At 40.1% G+C, this 12,474-nt stretch overlaps 2 protein-coding genes across 7 annotated transcripts in view; one reads left to right on the forward strand and one right to left on the reverse strand.

Annotated features, from left to right (window-relative positions):
• The window catches only part of LOC149312057 (sodium-coupled monocarboxylate transporter 1-like), a 104,941-nt gene that overhangs the window by 48,015 nt on the left and 44,452 nt on the right, over positions 1 to 12,474 (forward strand). The gene's annotated exons all lie outside the window — the stretch shown is intronic.
• The window catches only part of LOC149312058 (anoctamin-4), a 186,539-nt gene that overhangs the window by 3,157 nt on the left and 170,908 nt on the right, over positions 1 to 12,474 (reverse strand). For 5 of the 6 annotated variants that reach the window (XM_089523859.1, XM_089523858.1, XM_089523857.1 and 2 more), the window contains 4 exons: positions 11,660 to 11,807; positions 6,479 to 6,598; positions 3,454 to 3,559; positions 1,889 to 2,089 (listed from right to left, as the gene is read on the reverse strand). In XM_089523859.1, the coding sequence (XP_089379985.1) occupies positions 1,898 to 2,089; positions 3,454 to 3,559; positions 6,479 to 6,598; positions 11,660 to 11,807 (566 nt within the window). In that variant the 3' untranslated portion in view covers positions 1,889 to 1,897. Of the gene's footprint in view, positions 1 to 125; positions 269 to 1,888; positions 2,090 to 3,453; positions 3,560 to 6,478; positions 6,599 to 11,659; positions 11,808 to 12,474 lie in introns of all 6 variants that reach the window. The other variant, XR_016281224.1, reaches the window with a different exon arrangement.

The following is a 12,474-nucleotide window of genomic DNA, read 5'->3' on the forward strand; positions in this document are numbered from 1 at the left end:
TTAGTAAAGAAATAGTTTTGGATAGCAATAGCCACTCTTTGTGCATTCTGAATGACATATTCTAAATGGCCATTTCTACTTCCTGAAGCTTGGAATACCATCCCCAAATATTTATAGGTTTTAACCTGTTCAAGAGACTGTCTTTCCAACATCCAACTTCTCTGTTTGGGACATTTTGTGAAGATGATGATCTTAGTCTTGGTGTAATTTACTATTAGTTTCTCTTCGGCACAACAGTGAGCAAGAGATTTTAATGCTCTCTTGAGGCCTATGGGAGTCAATGACAAAATAACTGCGTCGTCCACATATAATAGTAAATTAATATGTCTATTGGCTAATTTAGGAGGATTGAAAGTGGAATTGCTCAAAAAGGAAATTAGTGAGTTTATATAATAATTGAATAGGACTGGAGCCAGTACACATCCTTTTCTGACTTCCTTCCTAACTGGTATTTCCTTAGTGACATGTCCTTGTGTACTACATCTCACCTTCAAGCTGGAATTCTCATGTAGTTTGACAAGCAGCAAAAGTAGGCATTTGTCTATTGAGGTATTTAAGTTTCTCCCACAGTCTAGATCTAGGGACGGTGTCAAACGTTGACTTAAAGTCAATAAATGCTTCATAGAGAGGTTGGCCTGCATGAGAATACTTCTGTACTAAATGTTGTAGAACCACTGCATGGTCAATTGTTGATCTGTCAGCCCTGAATCCTGCCTGTTCCTCCTTTAGGACATTTTCAAATTCTAGCCAATCCATTAATTTAACCTGGAGATGTTTGTCATATAATTTGCTAATCTGATTTAGTAGGCTGATTGGTCAACAATTTGCAGGGTCATCTCTTTTACCCTTCTTGTACATAGGAATTATAATAGCAAGGCCCCAGTCCTTTGGAATTATTGCTAAACGGTTTATTGCAGTAAAGAGTGAGGTTAGGATAGATATCCCCCAATCTAGATTATTCTTTATTACCTCATATGTAATATAGTGTGCACCAAGGGCTTTCGCTGGCTTAAATTGTTGGATTAGACATTTAATTTCTGAGCTAGAAACTGGTGGCCAAAAAGGAAGAGTTGCAGCATCTAGCTCTAGATTGAACATTGAATTATCCGTTAGATCATATAAATCTGTAAAATGGTTTTCCCATATATTGGCTGTGATCTGAAACAAGGGATTATGGATATTTTTGGGAAAAGATGGAACTATTTCCCTCCAAAAGAGGGCAGGGTTGTTTGCACAGGCAGCATCCAAAATCTTTATTGAAATACCATAGATTTCCCCCATTCCTCCCCCCCTTGTGTTCTTTCACTCCTCCCTCCCACTGATCATGTGTCACATCTCCAATGAATATATATAGGATAAATGTACAGACACCTTGCCTATTTGCCACCACAATTTTTGAACCTGTTACAGAGTTCCTCAAATGATCTCAGCATTTTTTTATATATACTTTGCAACATCAGTCAAAAGACATTGTGTAAGCCAGTGATGGTGAACCTTTTAGAGGCCGAGTGCCCAAACTGCAACCCAGAACCCACTTATTTATTGCAATGTGCCCTGTCCCTCTGGCTTTCTAGTAACGAACTCTGGCAAACTCTGTGCTGGGGTGATGGCACATGTGGCCACAGAGAGGGCTCTGAGTGCCACCTCTGGCACACGTGCCATAGGTTCACCATCACTGGTGTAAGCTGTTTTCCCCATTTCTCCAGTGTACAGTATTCTTCTAGCAAAAAGAAGCAATGGGGAAACACTGGTGGAATACAAATTCAAGATGACCACGTCTGAATTTTTGTCTAATTCTGCAAATAAGGCAAGGTGATAACAAAATAAAAGTTTCATCTGGAAACACCCTGAAGCACTAATCTATATTCTATAATCCACAATGACTCACCCAGTTTAGTTATGGCCATTCATTGTGATAAGACTTTCCATTCTTTTTCCTTTCCTTCCGTTCTTTCTGGAGCCGCTCCAATTCTGCTTCATACATCATTTCCTGAATCAGATATTTTTCTCTCCTCATACGATCCCTCAAATCTTTGGGAAGGTCTGGGATTAAATAGGAAATCAAGTGTTTTATGCAAAACACGAGGTGCTGTAAAAAAGTTTTTTAAAATGTATGAATTAAGCATTCAAGCTCAACATGAGGCTTAATACAAAAGTGCAGTCTTTACAATTGTCTCTTTGTACACATATTATGGTTTTGTTTTGCTGATTTTCACTTCAGCATTTGGAACACCTATGCACTTCTAAGTGACATAGGACAATGACTAACTAGTTTTACTAATCTGTATCTACTGATTTTGCTAAAGGAATGTGTGTATATTAAACAAGGGGGAACTGTCCCTCATTCCCAGCTGTCACTATAACCCTGGGTCCCTGCTTACTGAGAGCAAAGTGGAGCACCTGGGCTCTCTTCTTTCTAGAGTGCAAAAGTCCTTTTGTCATCCCATTGGGCAGAAAGTCCACACTTTCTACTGGAGACATTTTCCCTTGGCCTACCAGTGGCAGCAGAGCTTAGATGAGCAGTTCCCTCCATGAGTCTGGACACAGGCCAACCTGGATGCTAGTCAAGATTTTCTCTATCCTGCATCTCAAAGGTATTATTTTTGATTGATATGAAACTGTGTTAGTCACTGGCTAAGATGGTTGGGCAGGAATTTTACCTGTGGGCAGAAATGGTCATTATACTCACTGTGATTTTGCCTCTCAGACATCAGTTTGTTGTCTGTTTCATGTTATTTCCCTCCTACTTGTTACAAATTCATGGGGGCAGGCATGGTTGCTTCAGACCATTTCTAGGGAGAAGTGGAGTTGGCTTGCTGCTCTGCCAATTGGAGCCCCTATTGGAGCACTTGGGGAAGAGGTCTCCAGGCTCCTGCCTGGGTCAGGGTGTATGCCTGCCTCAAGTGGCAGGAGGAATTCATGTGATCAAGTCATGCCCTTGCTCTATATCTTGTAACTTCCATGTTCTTTCCCTTCATTCAGGGTGTGGTGATGTATAGGCCTGCTGATAGACTGGCTAGCAACTGGATCCATCTCCTATACCAAGGATGGGAAACACTACTTTGTGTTGCTGAGATGGCATCCCTGTTCACTTGTGCAGAATCCTTCTCACCGGTCACTGAAATATTGCTGATTGAATTTGGTAAGTTGGTTGGATTTCAGTAAAATGCACTTTCACATAAAGTGTAAGTTTGGTATGTGATTGCATTTGCATCTACTAACATACTATCCAGTAACCTGATAAGATTGATTATGCTAGTTTGCAGCCTTTATTTTATGAAACTAGTCTGCTAATGCCCATTTTATAAGATATTTTTTGATTGCCCAAGTTTTATTCATTTCACAACAGTAAAAAATATTATGCATTAACATCTTATTACTGAGTTTGCTTTAAACTGGAAAACCAGATTCCATACAGTGCAAGTCTCCATATTTTTCAGTCCTGAAACTCACCTCAAAAACAATAATAAAAGCCAGCCGTGCAGCTAAGACATGCCAGAACTGTAGTGTGTATCCATAGCGCATTGGAGAATGTGGGGGGTCACGATAGTCCCTGTACCTAAACAACAAATGGGGAGATTAGCTATGTCCATCTTAGTGCAATGTAGCTAATGAAGTACATGTCAATAATAGAGGAAAAGAAGAACCTATTTTGCACCACGTAACCGATGTGACCAAATTTAGCAGGATCGTAAGAAGCTCCTTGTGCATTTAGATAGTTCAAACTCTTTAACAGATGGGTGAGGAGAAGATGGGAATGTATTTTGTGATACTTACTTCCTCTTGTATGTTGATGACAGAAAGAAAGGGATGTTCAGCCAATAACTTTTAATTGACTTTTTCTTCTAAAAAGCTTAATCTTACCCTGTTGGAAGAGACCACAAGGGTCATCCAGTCGAACCCCCTGCCATGAAGGAACTCTCAATCAAAGCATCCCCGACAGATGGCCATCCAGCCTCTGCTTAAAGATCTCCAAGGAAGGAGACTCCACTACACTCTGAGGGAGTTTGGTCCACTGTCGAACAGCCCTTACAGTCAGGAAGTTCTTCCTAATGTTGAGGTGGAATCTCTTTTCCTGTAGCTAGCATCCACTGTTCCGGGTCCTAGTCTCTGGAGCAGCTGAAAACAAGTCAGCTCCCTCCTCAGTATGACAGCCCTTCAAGTATTTAAACAGGGCTATCATATCACCTCTTAACCTTTTCTTCTCCAGGCTAAACATCCCCAGTCCTTAAATCATTCCTCATAGGACATGGTTTCCAGACCTTTCAACATTTTAGTCGCCCTCCTTTGGACACATTACAGTTTTTCAACATCCTATTTAAATTGTGGTGCCCAGAACTGGACGCAATATTCCAAGTGGGGCCTGACCAGAGCAGAATAGAGTGGCACTATTACTTCCCTTGATCTAGATACTATACTTTTACTGATGCAGCCTAAAATCTCATTTGCCTTGTTAGCTGCCGTATCGCACTGTTGACTCATGTTTAACTTGTGGTCTACTTGGACTCCTAGATCCCTTTCACATGTAGTCTCGTTCAACCAGGTGTCCCCCATCCTATATCTGTGCATTTTATTTTTCCGCCCTAAGTGCAGTATCTTACATTTCTCCGTGCTGAAGTTCATTTTGTTAGCTGTGGCCCAACTTTAGAGTTTATTCAGGTCATTTTGAATTTTAATCCTGTCTTCTGGGCTGTTAGCTACTCCTCCTAATTTGGTGTCATCTGCAAATTTGATAAGTATGTTCCCAATTCTGTCATCCAAGTCACTGATAAAGATGTTGAATAGCACTGGGCCCAGGACAGAACCCTGTGGGACCCCACTGGTCACTTCTCTCCAGGATGAGAAGGAGCCATTGTTGTGCACCCTTTGGGTTTGGCCAGTCAACCAATTACAAATCCATGTAACTGTTACATTGTCTAGCCCACATTTCACTAGCTTGTTTGCAAGAATGTCATGGGGAAACCTGTCAAAAGCCTTACTGAAACCAAGATATACTATATCCACAGCATTTCCTTCATCTTTCAAGCTGGTAATTTTATCAAAAAAAGAGATTAGATTTGTCGGGCATGACTTCTTTCTCTGAAACCCGTGTTGACTTTTTGTGATTATGGCACTGCTTTCTAGATGTTCACAGACTCTCTGTTTAATGATCTGATCTAGAAACTTTCCTGGTACTGATGTCAGACTAACTGGATGATAATTGTTGGGGGTCCTCTTTTCCCCCCCTTTTTGAAGATGGGGACAACGGTTGCCCTCCTCCAGTCTGCTGGGACTTCTCCTGTTCTACAGGAGTTCTCAAAGATTATTGCCAATGGCTCCAATATTACATATGCCAGTTCTTTTAATACCCTTGGATGTAGTTCATCTGGTCCTGGAGACTTATATTCGTTTAGGTTAAACAGGTATTCCTGTACTATCTCTTTACTTATTCTGTGCTGAAATTCCCCTATTATGTCTTTTGCTCCATTATCCTAAGGTTGAGGACCATTTGCCTTTTCTGAGAAGACTGAGGCAAAGAAGGTGTTGAGTAATTCTGCCTTTTCTCTCTCCCCTGTTAGCTTTTTGCCATCTTCTCCACACAGTGACCCTACCGTTTCCTTCTTCTTCCTTTTGCTGCGGAAATATCCAAAAAAGCCCTTTTTGTTGTTCTTAACCTCTCTAGCAAGCCTGAGTTCATTCTGCGCTTTAGCTTTTCTGATGTTACCCCTACATGTGCTTGCCATTTGTTTGAATTCCTCTTTGGTGATTTCTCTGTTTTTCCATTTCTTATACATGTTCCATTTAATACTTAGCTCAGTTGAAAGTTCCTTAGTCATCCATCCTGGTTTCTTGAGACATCTCCCATTTTTCTTCCTCATTGGAATTGTTTGAAATTGTGCCTTTAGTATCTCTCCCATCCATCTTGAACTCCCTTCTCTTTTAGTATTCCTGACCATGGGATCGCCCCCAGTATTTCTCTAAGTTTACTAAAATCAGCTTTCCTTAAGTCTAGAATGCATGTCTGACTATGCCTGGCTTCTCCTTTCCATTGTATAACAAACTCCAGTAGTACATGATCACTCCCACCTAAGGATCCCACCGCTTGCACCCCATTAACTAGGTCATCCTTGTTGGTTAGGATCAGATCCAAAATAGCTGATCCCCTTGTTGCCTCTTCCACCTTTTGGACAATGAAATTGTCTCCAAGGCAAGTGAGGAATTTGCTAGACCTGGAGGATTTGGCTGAGTTTGACTTCCAGCAAACATCAGGATAGTTGAATTCACCTATCACTACTACATCTCTCTTTTCTGAATGTGTGGTCATCTTTTCTAGAAAGACATCATCCAATTCCTCAGTCTGACTTGGGGGTCTATAGTAGACTCCCACAATAATGTCCTTGTTGTTTCCTTCCCCTTTAATTTTTATCCAGATGCTCTCCACTGCCCTGAAGAGGAGGAGTGAGTTAGGATCCACATGGTAGTATTGTTATGCATTTACCTGCAGTATTTTAATGGTGAGCCAGAAAATTCACTTCCATTTGATGATGGTTCTGAACGGCGTTCGAAGTCAGACACCAAAAATATTGATAAACTTGCATTGACATAGCCAACCATACACCTGGGAAGCAAGAATTTATTGTCAGAACTCTGTTCAACTCAATTTTCTTACCTTCAGAGGTATTGATAAAATCTCAGGACAATCCCACCTCCAAATTCTCTGGATTATTAAGTAATATGGAACAGACAGAGAAGAGCTCATAATCCTCTATTGGTGGTTACAAAACCTCCATCTAATATGGAAAGCACCTGTCAGTTACTGAGATTTATATTTTGTTCAAATCACTTGTGACGATCTGGGTAAACAGCTTTCCCCAAGGACTATTTACATCTCTGAACATCAGTTACTGAGATTTATACTATATTTTCTGAAAGCACTCATAAGATCTCATGTTTTTGAAGTAGTTACTTCATGTTCTTTTCATCACCTCAAGGGGATAATACTCATTTTAAAAGCTTCTTTTATAACCTACAGTTATAGATTTATTTCAGGAATAAGTCAATGGAAAATTATATATTTTGAGGGCATGCCTATGTAAGGATACCAGCTATTCATACAATTACTTTAGACTGAAACTGAACTGTGCAAAATTACACTGCTTTTCTTGGTTTCAATGAGACACATATTGGGTTGGGGTCAAATCTTTTAGAGTAGTTGCAGTCAGTAAGACGTGAGTTAGCTATTACTACTTGTACGTTTGGCTTCAATCTATTGTGTGTTTCAGTTCATTATTCCAGAACAATAAAAATTATTTTGCAACTATGATAACAAACAGGGAGAAGATGAATGTTCACTAAACACCAATATTTAACTCCTTCACTGGGTTTGAAGTCCCAATTGCCTGTGTTATGGGGCCATTCCCTCTCTGGCATCAGTCTTTCAGTCAAGCAAGTACCATAGCTGCTCATTTGTTATGTAACCAATGAAATTTGGTCATGTGACCATGCTATTCATTTATCTATGTAATATTTATCATGCCACCTACTGACTGCCCAAAAACTACAGATATCTGGTGATGTGCTTTATCAGTAAAAATATATAGCTACTTAAAGTAAGTGCAATTCATGTAGATTGTCCTCAAAAGTGTCATCCCATAGAATTCATTATCTGTATGACAACTCACTGCAAGATTAGAAAACCAATTTGAATTGGGCCAGTGTAGCAAAACATGCAGAGTGACACAGACTCATGAACTGGAATGAAAAAGATATGCATTGGATAGGGGCATGGGTGACATTTTGGGTGCCCCCTCCAAAAAAAGCCCCTTTTCCCCCTTAAAATGCTCAAAACCGAACATTCAGTTCAATGCTATTTATTACAGAAATTTTAAAATAAATTGTATTATTGAGGAAAATGCATTCATATAAACATATCTCATTAAAATTATGAATGTTGCTACAATTCAATGGGTAGCTGGGAACAATGGAACAAACACAGCAGTTCACTAGAGTGTCAAAGTGGCCTTTTCTGAGACAACTCCTTCACTACTTTCCACTGCCACTACTACCTTTCCAATGGTTCTGAGAAAAGTTTCTTCTTTTGGATGGAAATATTATTGGTAAGGAACATCAGTCAGGATGTGTCTGCCTGACCAGATTAAAAATGGGGGGAAGGGATTTCTTCTTCATTTTGAGCCCTCCAAAAAGAAATGAGGTTGAGGTTTTTAGCAAAATGTGCCCCTTGGTTTAGCTAAGATTTAGCAATAAGCAACAAACAGTAACAGCAACCTGAGTTCTCTACAATGCAATTTAAGATATTAATCATCTCCCCAGTCTATGACCACAATTCATCCAAAGCTCTGCTGAAAATGTGTCCTCCCCCATTTCAAAGAAGCACTTTTGAAAGTACAAATCTGGCTGGCTGATGAGTGCTGGGCAGCCACTTACTTGAGGAAGGTAACATTTTAAAGAGACATTTTCTAAGCTTTTGCTTATCAGGTGGGATAATGTGCTAAATGTTGGGCCCAAAGAGAAAAGCCTTTGAAAGGGAAGGAATCTGGCTGGTTGAACACTGTTCCTGAAAAGTATGCCAAGCATCTGCCATCAGTAGTCCCTACACATGCATGCACACACTAGCTTTTCCAAAAAAGATTTAAAGCAGGAGCGGGTAGTGGCTGCCATCTTTTTAGTGACTTATAAAGGTGTAAGTCTGAATCACACCTGCATAACTCACCTCTTTGGTCATTGTGGAGGTTGGAATTCTCTTCCAACCACATAACTAACAAACTCCCCCTCACTCCCACTCTTTCAAATGGTACAGACCTCCCTCACAACATGGCCATTTACTGGAGAGCAGGTGAGCAACACAACAGCAGCTACCTATGTTCTTATAAATGGATGTGCAGCAATTACATGCTCTTCTGGGACCTCTGGAGGAGGCCTGCCACAGTGCATTCAGCTATAGGAACATAGCTGAATTGTTGCTCTGCTGCCCCTTCCTAGTGGTCAGTGTATGTCCATATTGGGGAGGGATTGCAGTAGCTTAAAAGTTGGATCGCGGAGGTGAAGGGGAGACATGCCATATTTCCACATGTTTGGAACTAAATGATGTATCTCTGTGTCAGCAACTGGGCTACAACTTCCACTCATCCCCAAATATTTTCTCTAGCACTATGTGTCATTTTCTCATAAAAGGAACTTTGATGTAGGCATGGCTACTTGTTTTGTGGGATACAATCAACTGTGAGCACATCTTGCTCATAATTGAAGTCTACAAAGTCAGCATTCTGGTCAGGAATTACTGGTGATTATTTCTGAATAAACCTTTGTGACATAAATTCTTCTTTGGCAAAGACGATGCAGTCATAGACCTAGTAATAAAACCTGATAATGTTCAGACAAATTTACTTCAGTTTTCTGTATCCCAGTTCTCATACATACCTCAAAGGCACAGTAAATTACACGTTGCCTATATTGGTGCTGAGATACATAAAGCCAGCTCTTTCTTAGTGAAGAGCTGCTTACTCCCTGCATAAGAACAAGCTGATACTAACAAAGCAGACCGAAAAACTTTGAACAATGCAGTTTCAAATTTTTGTCCCCATTGGGTTTGCAGAGAAGGAAAAAACACAACAAAGCAAAAACTAGGCTTTCAATGCCATACAGCTTATTAGATACAATGTTTGCAAGAACAGACAGAAGCCCAGCTCTTTACAATCAGACCTGACTATGGCTCTATAAAGACCAGCACTTTGGGCTAGCATGGGGGTGGAGTTGGGGTGTACTGTACTCACAACACACACTCCGACTCTGACCCCCAAGGTGTACCACTCCACACAGCGTGCAGTGTCACTACGCTGCTCCAAAGGAGCAACGTGTAGCTACACCACCACGGCTATCACACTCTTTCCAGGGTGCAAAAAGGAGCCAGTTTTTGGGGCTCCTTTTCACGCCCTGGAAAGGCTAGATTGGGGCCACAGCGTGAGGTTGCTGCGGCCCCGATCTGGCTAGGAAAAGGGCAGTTGGAGGCCACCCCTTCAGGGCTGTATGTACAGCCCCCAAATCTCTAAACTGATGGAATAATTTCACACAATTCATTATGCCCTTCCCCCTTTCCCTTCAGCATGTACTGAAGTGCTAAATCTTTGACAGGAGCGAAAGAGTTATCAGTACAGAAATTACAAATTGTAATTTCACCTGCTCATTTTCTGTCACTCTGCCGAAACTGTGCAGTGATATCTAAACTATGCCCCTCAAGATGCACCACTGATAACTTATTTCTGTGCACAGGAAATAGAAAATATAATTCATAAATGCATGATGAAAGATGCCCATTCTGAAGAATTCCTTATCTCATTAGGTTAAGATATTAAACACCCATTGCCAGCATAATCACATTCTTATATTAAAGTGAGGTATATAATTCCCTTAAAACTAAGGAGAAACATTTCAAATGCAAACATACATGTATAAGTACCATAATTGTCAGAATTTCCCCACCTGATAGCCTTTCCCCTTGTAACCTGTCTGTCCTGTTAAAATTGAACATCTCCATCACATATCATATTTTCCTCATCCAACAGGATGATTCTCCTTCTCCAGTCCAAGTTTTTGTAAGGCTTGCCCTTATTAAAAAGTTGTTCAAATTGATTGCTTTCCTATGCTACATTTAATAGCTAGGCCTGTGATTTCATCTCTTATTATTATTTGGTTAGGTTCTTCTTCTAAAATTGCTGGATGATTTAGCAGTGCTACAAAACATATTGAAAAACTGAAGTATAGTGGGCCCTCAGTATCCACTGGGTTTGGTTCCATGATCCCGCCCCCTCTGATAACAAAATACGTAGATGCTCAAGTCCCATTATATACAATGGAGTACTAAAATGGTCTCCCTTATATAAACTGGCAAAATCAAGGTTTGCTTTTTGGATTTTATATATATATATATATATATATATATATATATATAAAAATAATAATAATAAAATAATAAAATTTTTATTTATATCCCGCCCTTCCTGCGATCAGGGCGGCTTACAACAGAGATTAAAACAATCCATACAATACAAAAGATTAAAATACAAATACATCAGCCCTCCATTTAAAATAACAGGCATAAAAGCCCCATAGCCCAACCTCTTGGCCACGGAAGAGGAGGGAGGCCCACAGGATTTTAGTCGGGGAATGCCTGTTGGAACAGGAAGGTTTTCAGGTCCTTCCTGAATTGGGCCAGGGTGGTAGTCGAGCGGAGCTCAGTGGGCAGCGTATTCCAAAGGGCTGGGGCAGCCGTGGAGAATGTCCTCCGTGTGGTGGAGGCTAACCTAGCCCCAGGCACATTCAGTAATTGCTGCCCAGACGTTCTGAGGGTGCGAGGCGGAATGTACGGGGAGAGGCGGTCCTTTAGGTATCCTGGGCCCAAGCCATATAAAAGCTATAGATTGTTGAATTCCTGGATGGAGAACTGTGGCTATGGAGAGCCGGATATATTTATTTTTCTAATTTTCTGCACTAATGAACTTATTTGCATATAACTACTCTGTAAAAGTTCTTCCCTATTACCACATTAGGTAACTAGGTATTTGTCTTGTTCCTATGTATTTATAAACTAAAAGCTGGGTTAATCCTTTGACATGCTGGTGCAAGGACAGCTGGATGAATGGGTGGCACATTTCCAAAAACTTACTTTTGTCCAGCCTCCCCTTGTCCTGCACATGGTCCATATTTGTAAGCATAAACAAGCCGGGGGATGAAATCTGAAGTTACAGCAATAACAAATGCATTTGTGATGACAGAGAGAATTCCTATGCCTTCTAGAATTCCATACCAGATTCCTGTGTAATTAAAAAAATAAACATAAACATGAGCAATTCAAATGCAAATATAACTGAAAGTGATTAGTAAATCAATGTGTTTCATATGGTCTTGTATCTTTACCCTGAAGTAAGACCCACTGAATTCAACAAAACTAACTTAAAGGTAACTGAATTTTTTTTTGTTTTTATTTAATACATGTCAATTCAAAATATATCAATAAAAAGACAACAATAACTGAGTTTAAGTATACTGAAAAATGTCAGCCAATATATTTTCATGAGCAATTAATATTTGTTACTTTCCCCCTTTTCCTTTCTGTTTACAGCTGTTAACAACCTTATGAAAAGAAGCATAGATCACTGATGTACACATGCCTGATGCTGTTATTGTTATATGCCTTCAAAGTAACTTATGATGGCTTTAACATTGGGCTTTCTTGGCAAGATGTCAGGAGGTTAGCTACGGCCGTCCTTTTAGGCTGAGAGAGTATGGAGATTCAAACCTTGGACTCCAAGTCCAGCACTCAAACCACTACACTGATGTCCCTTGGGTAGCTCTATTTAAACTTCAGAGCAAGTTCAACATCTCACTAATGTCTGCTGTGTAACTATTTTAATAAACTTGATACTCTCATCAGCAAATGAGTTCAAAGTGACTTTACATAGATGCATAGATATATTTGCC

This window comes from Sceloporus occidentalis, unplaced genomic scaffold (genome assembly GCF_023333645.1).
Source record: "Sceloporus occidentalis isolate IW3139 unplaced genomic scaffold, rSceOcc1.0.p SCAF_5, whole genome shotgun sequence".
NCBI lineage: Eukaryota > Metazoa > Chordata > Lepidosauria > Squamata > Phrynosomatidae > Sceloporus > Sceloporus occidentalis.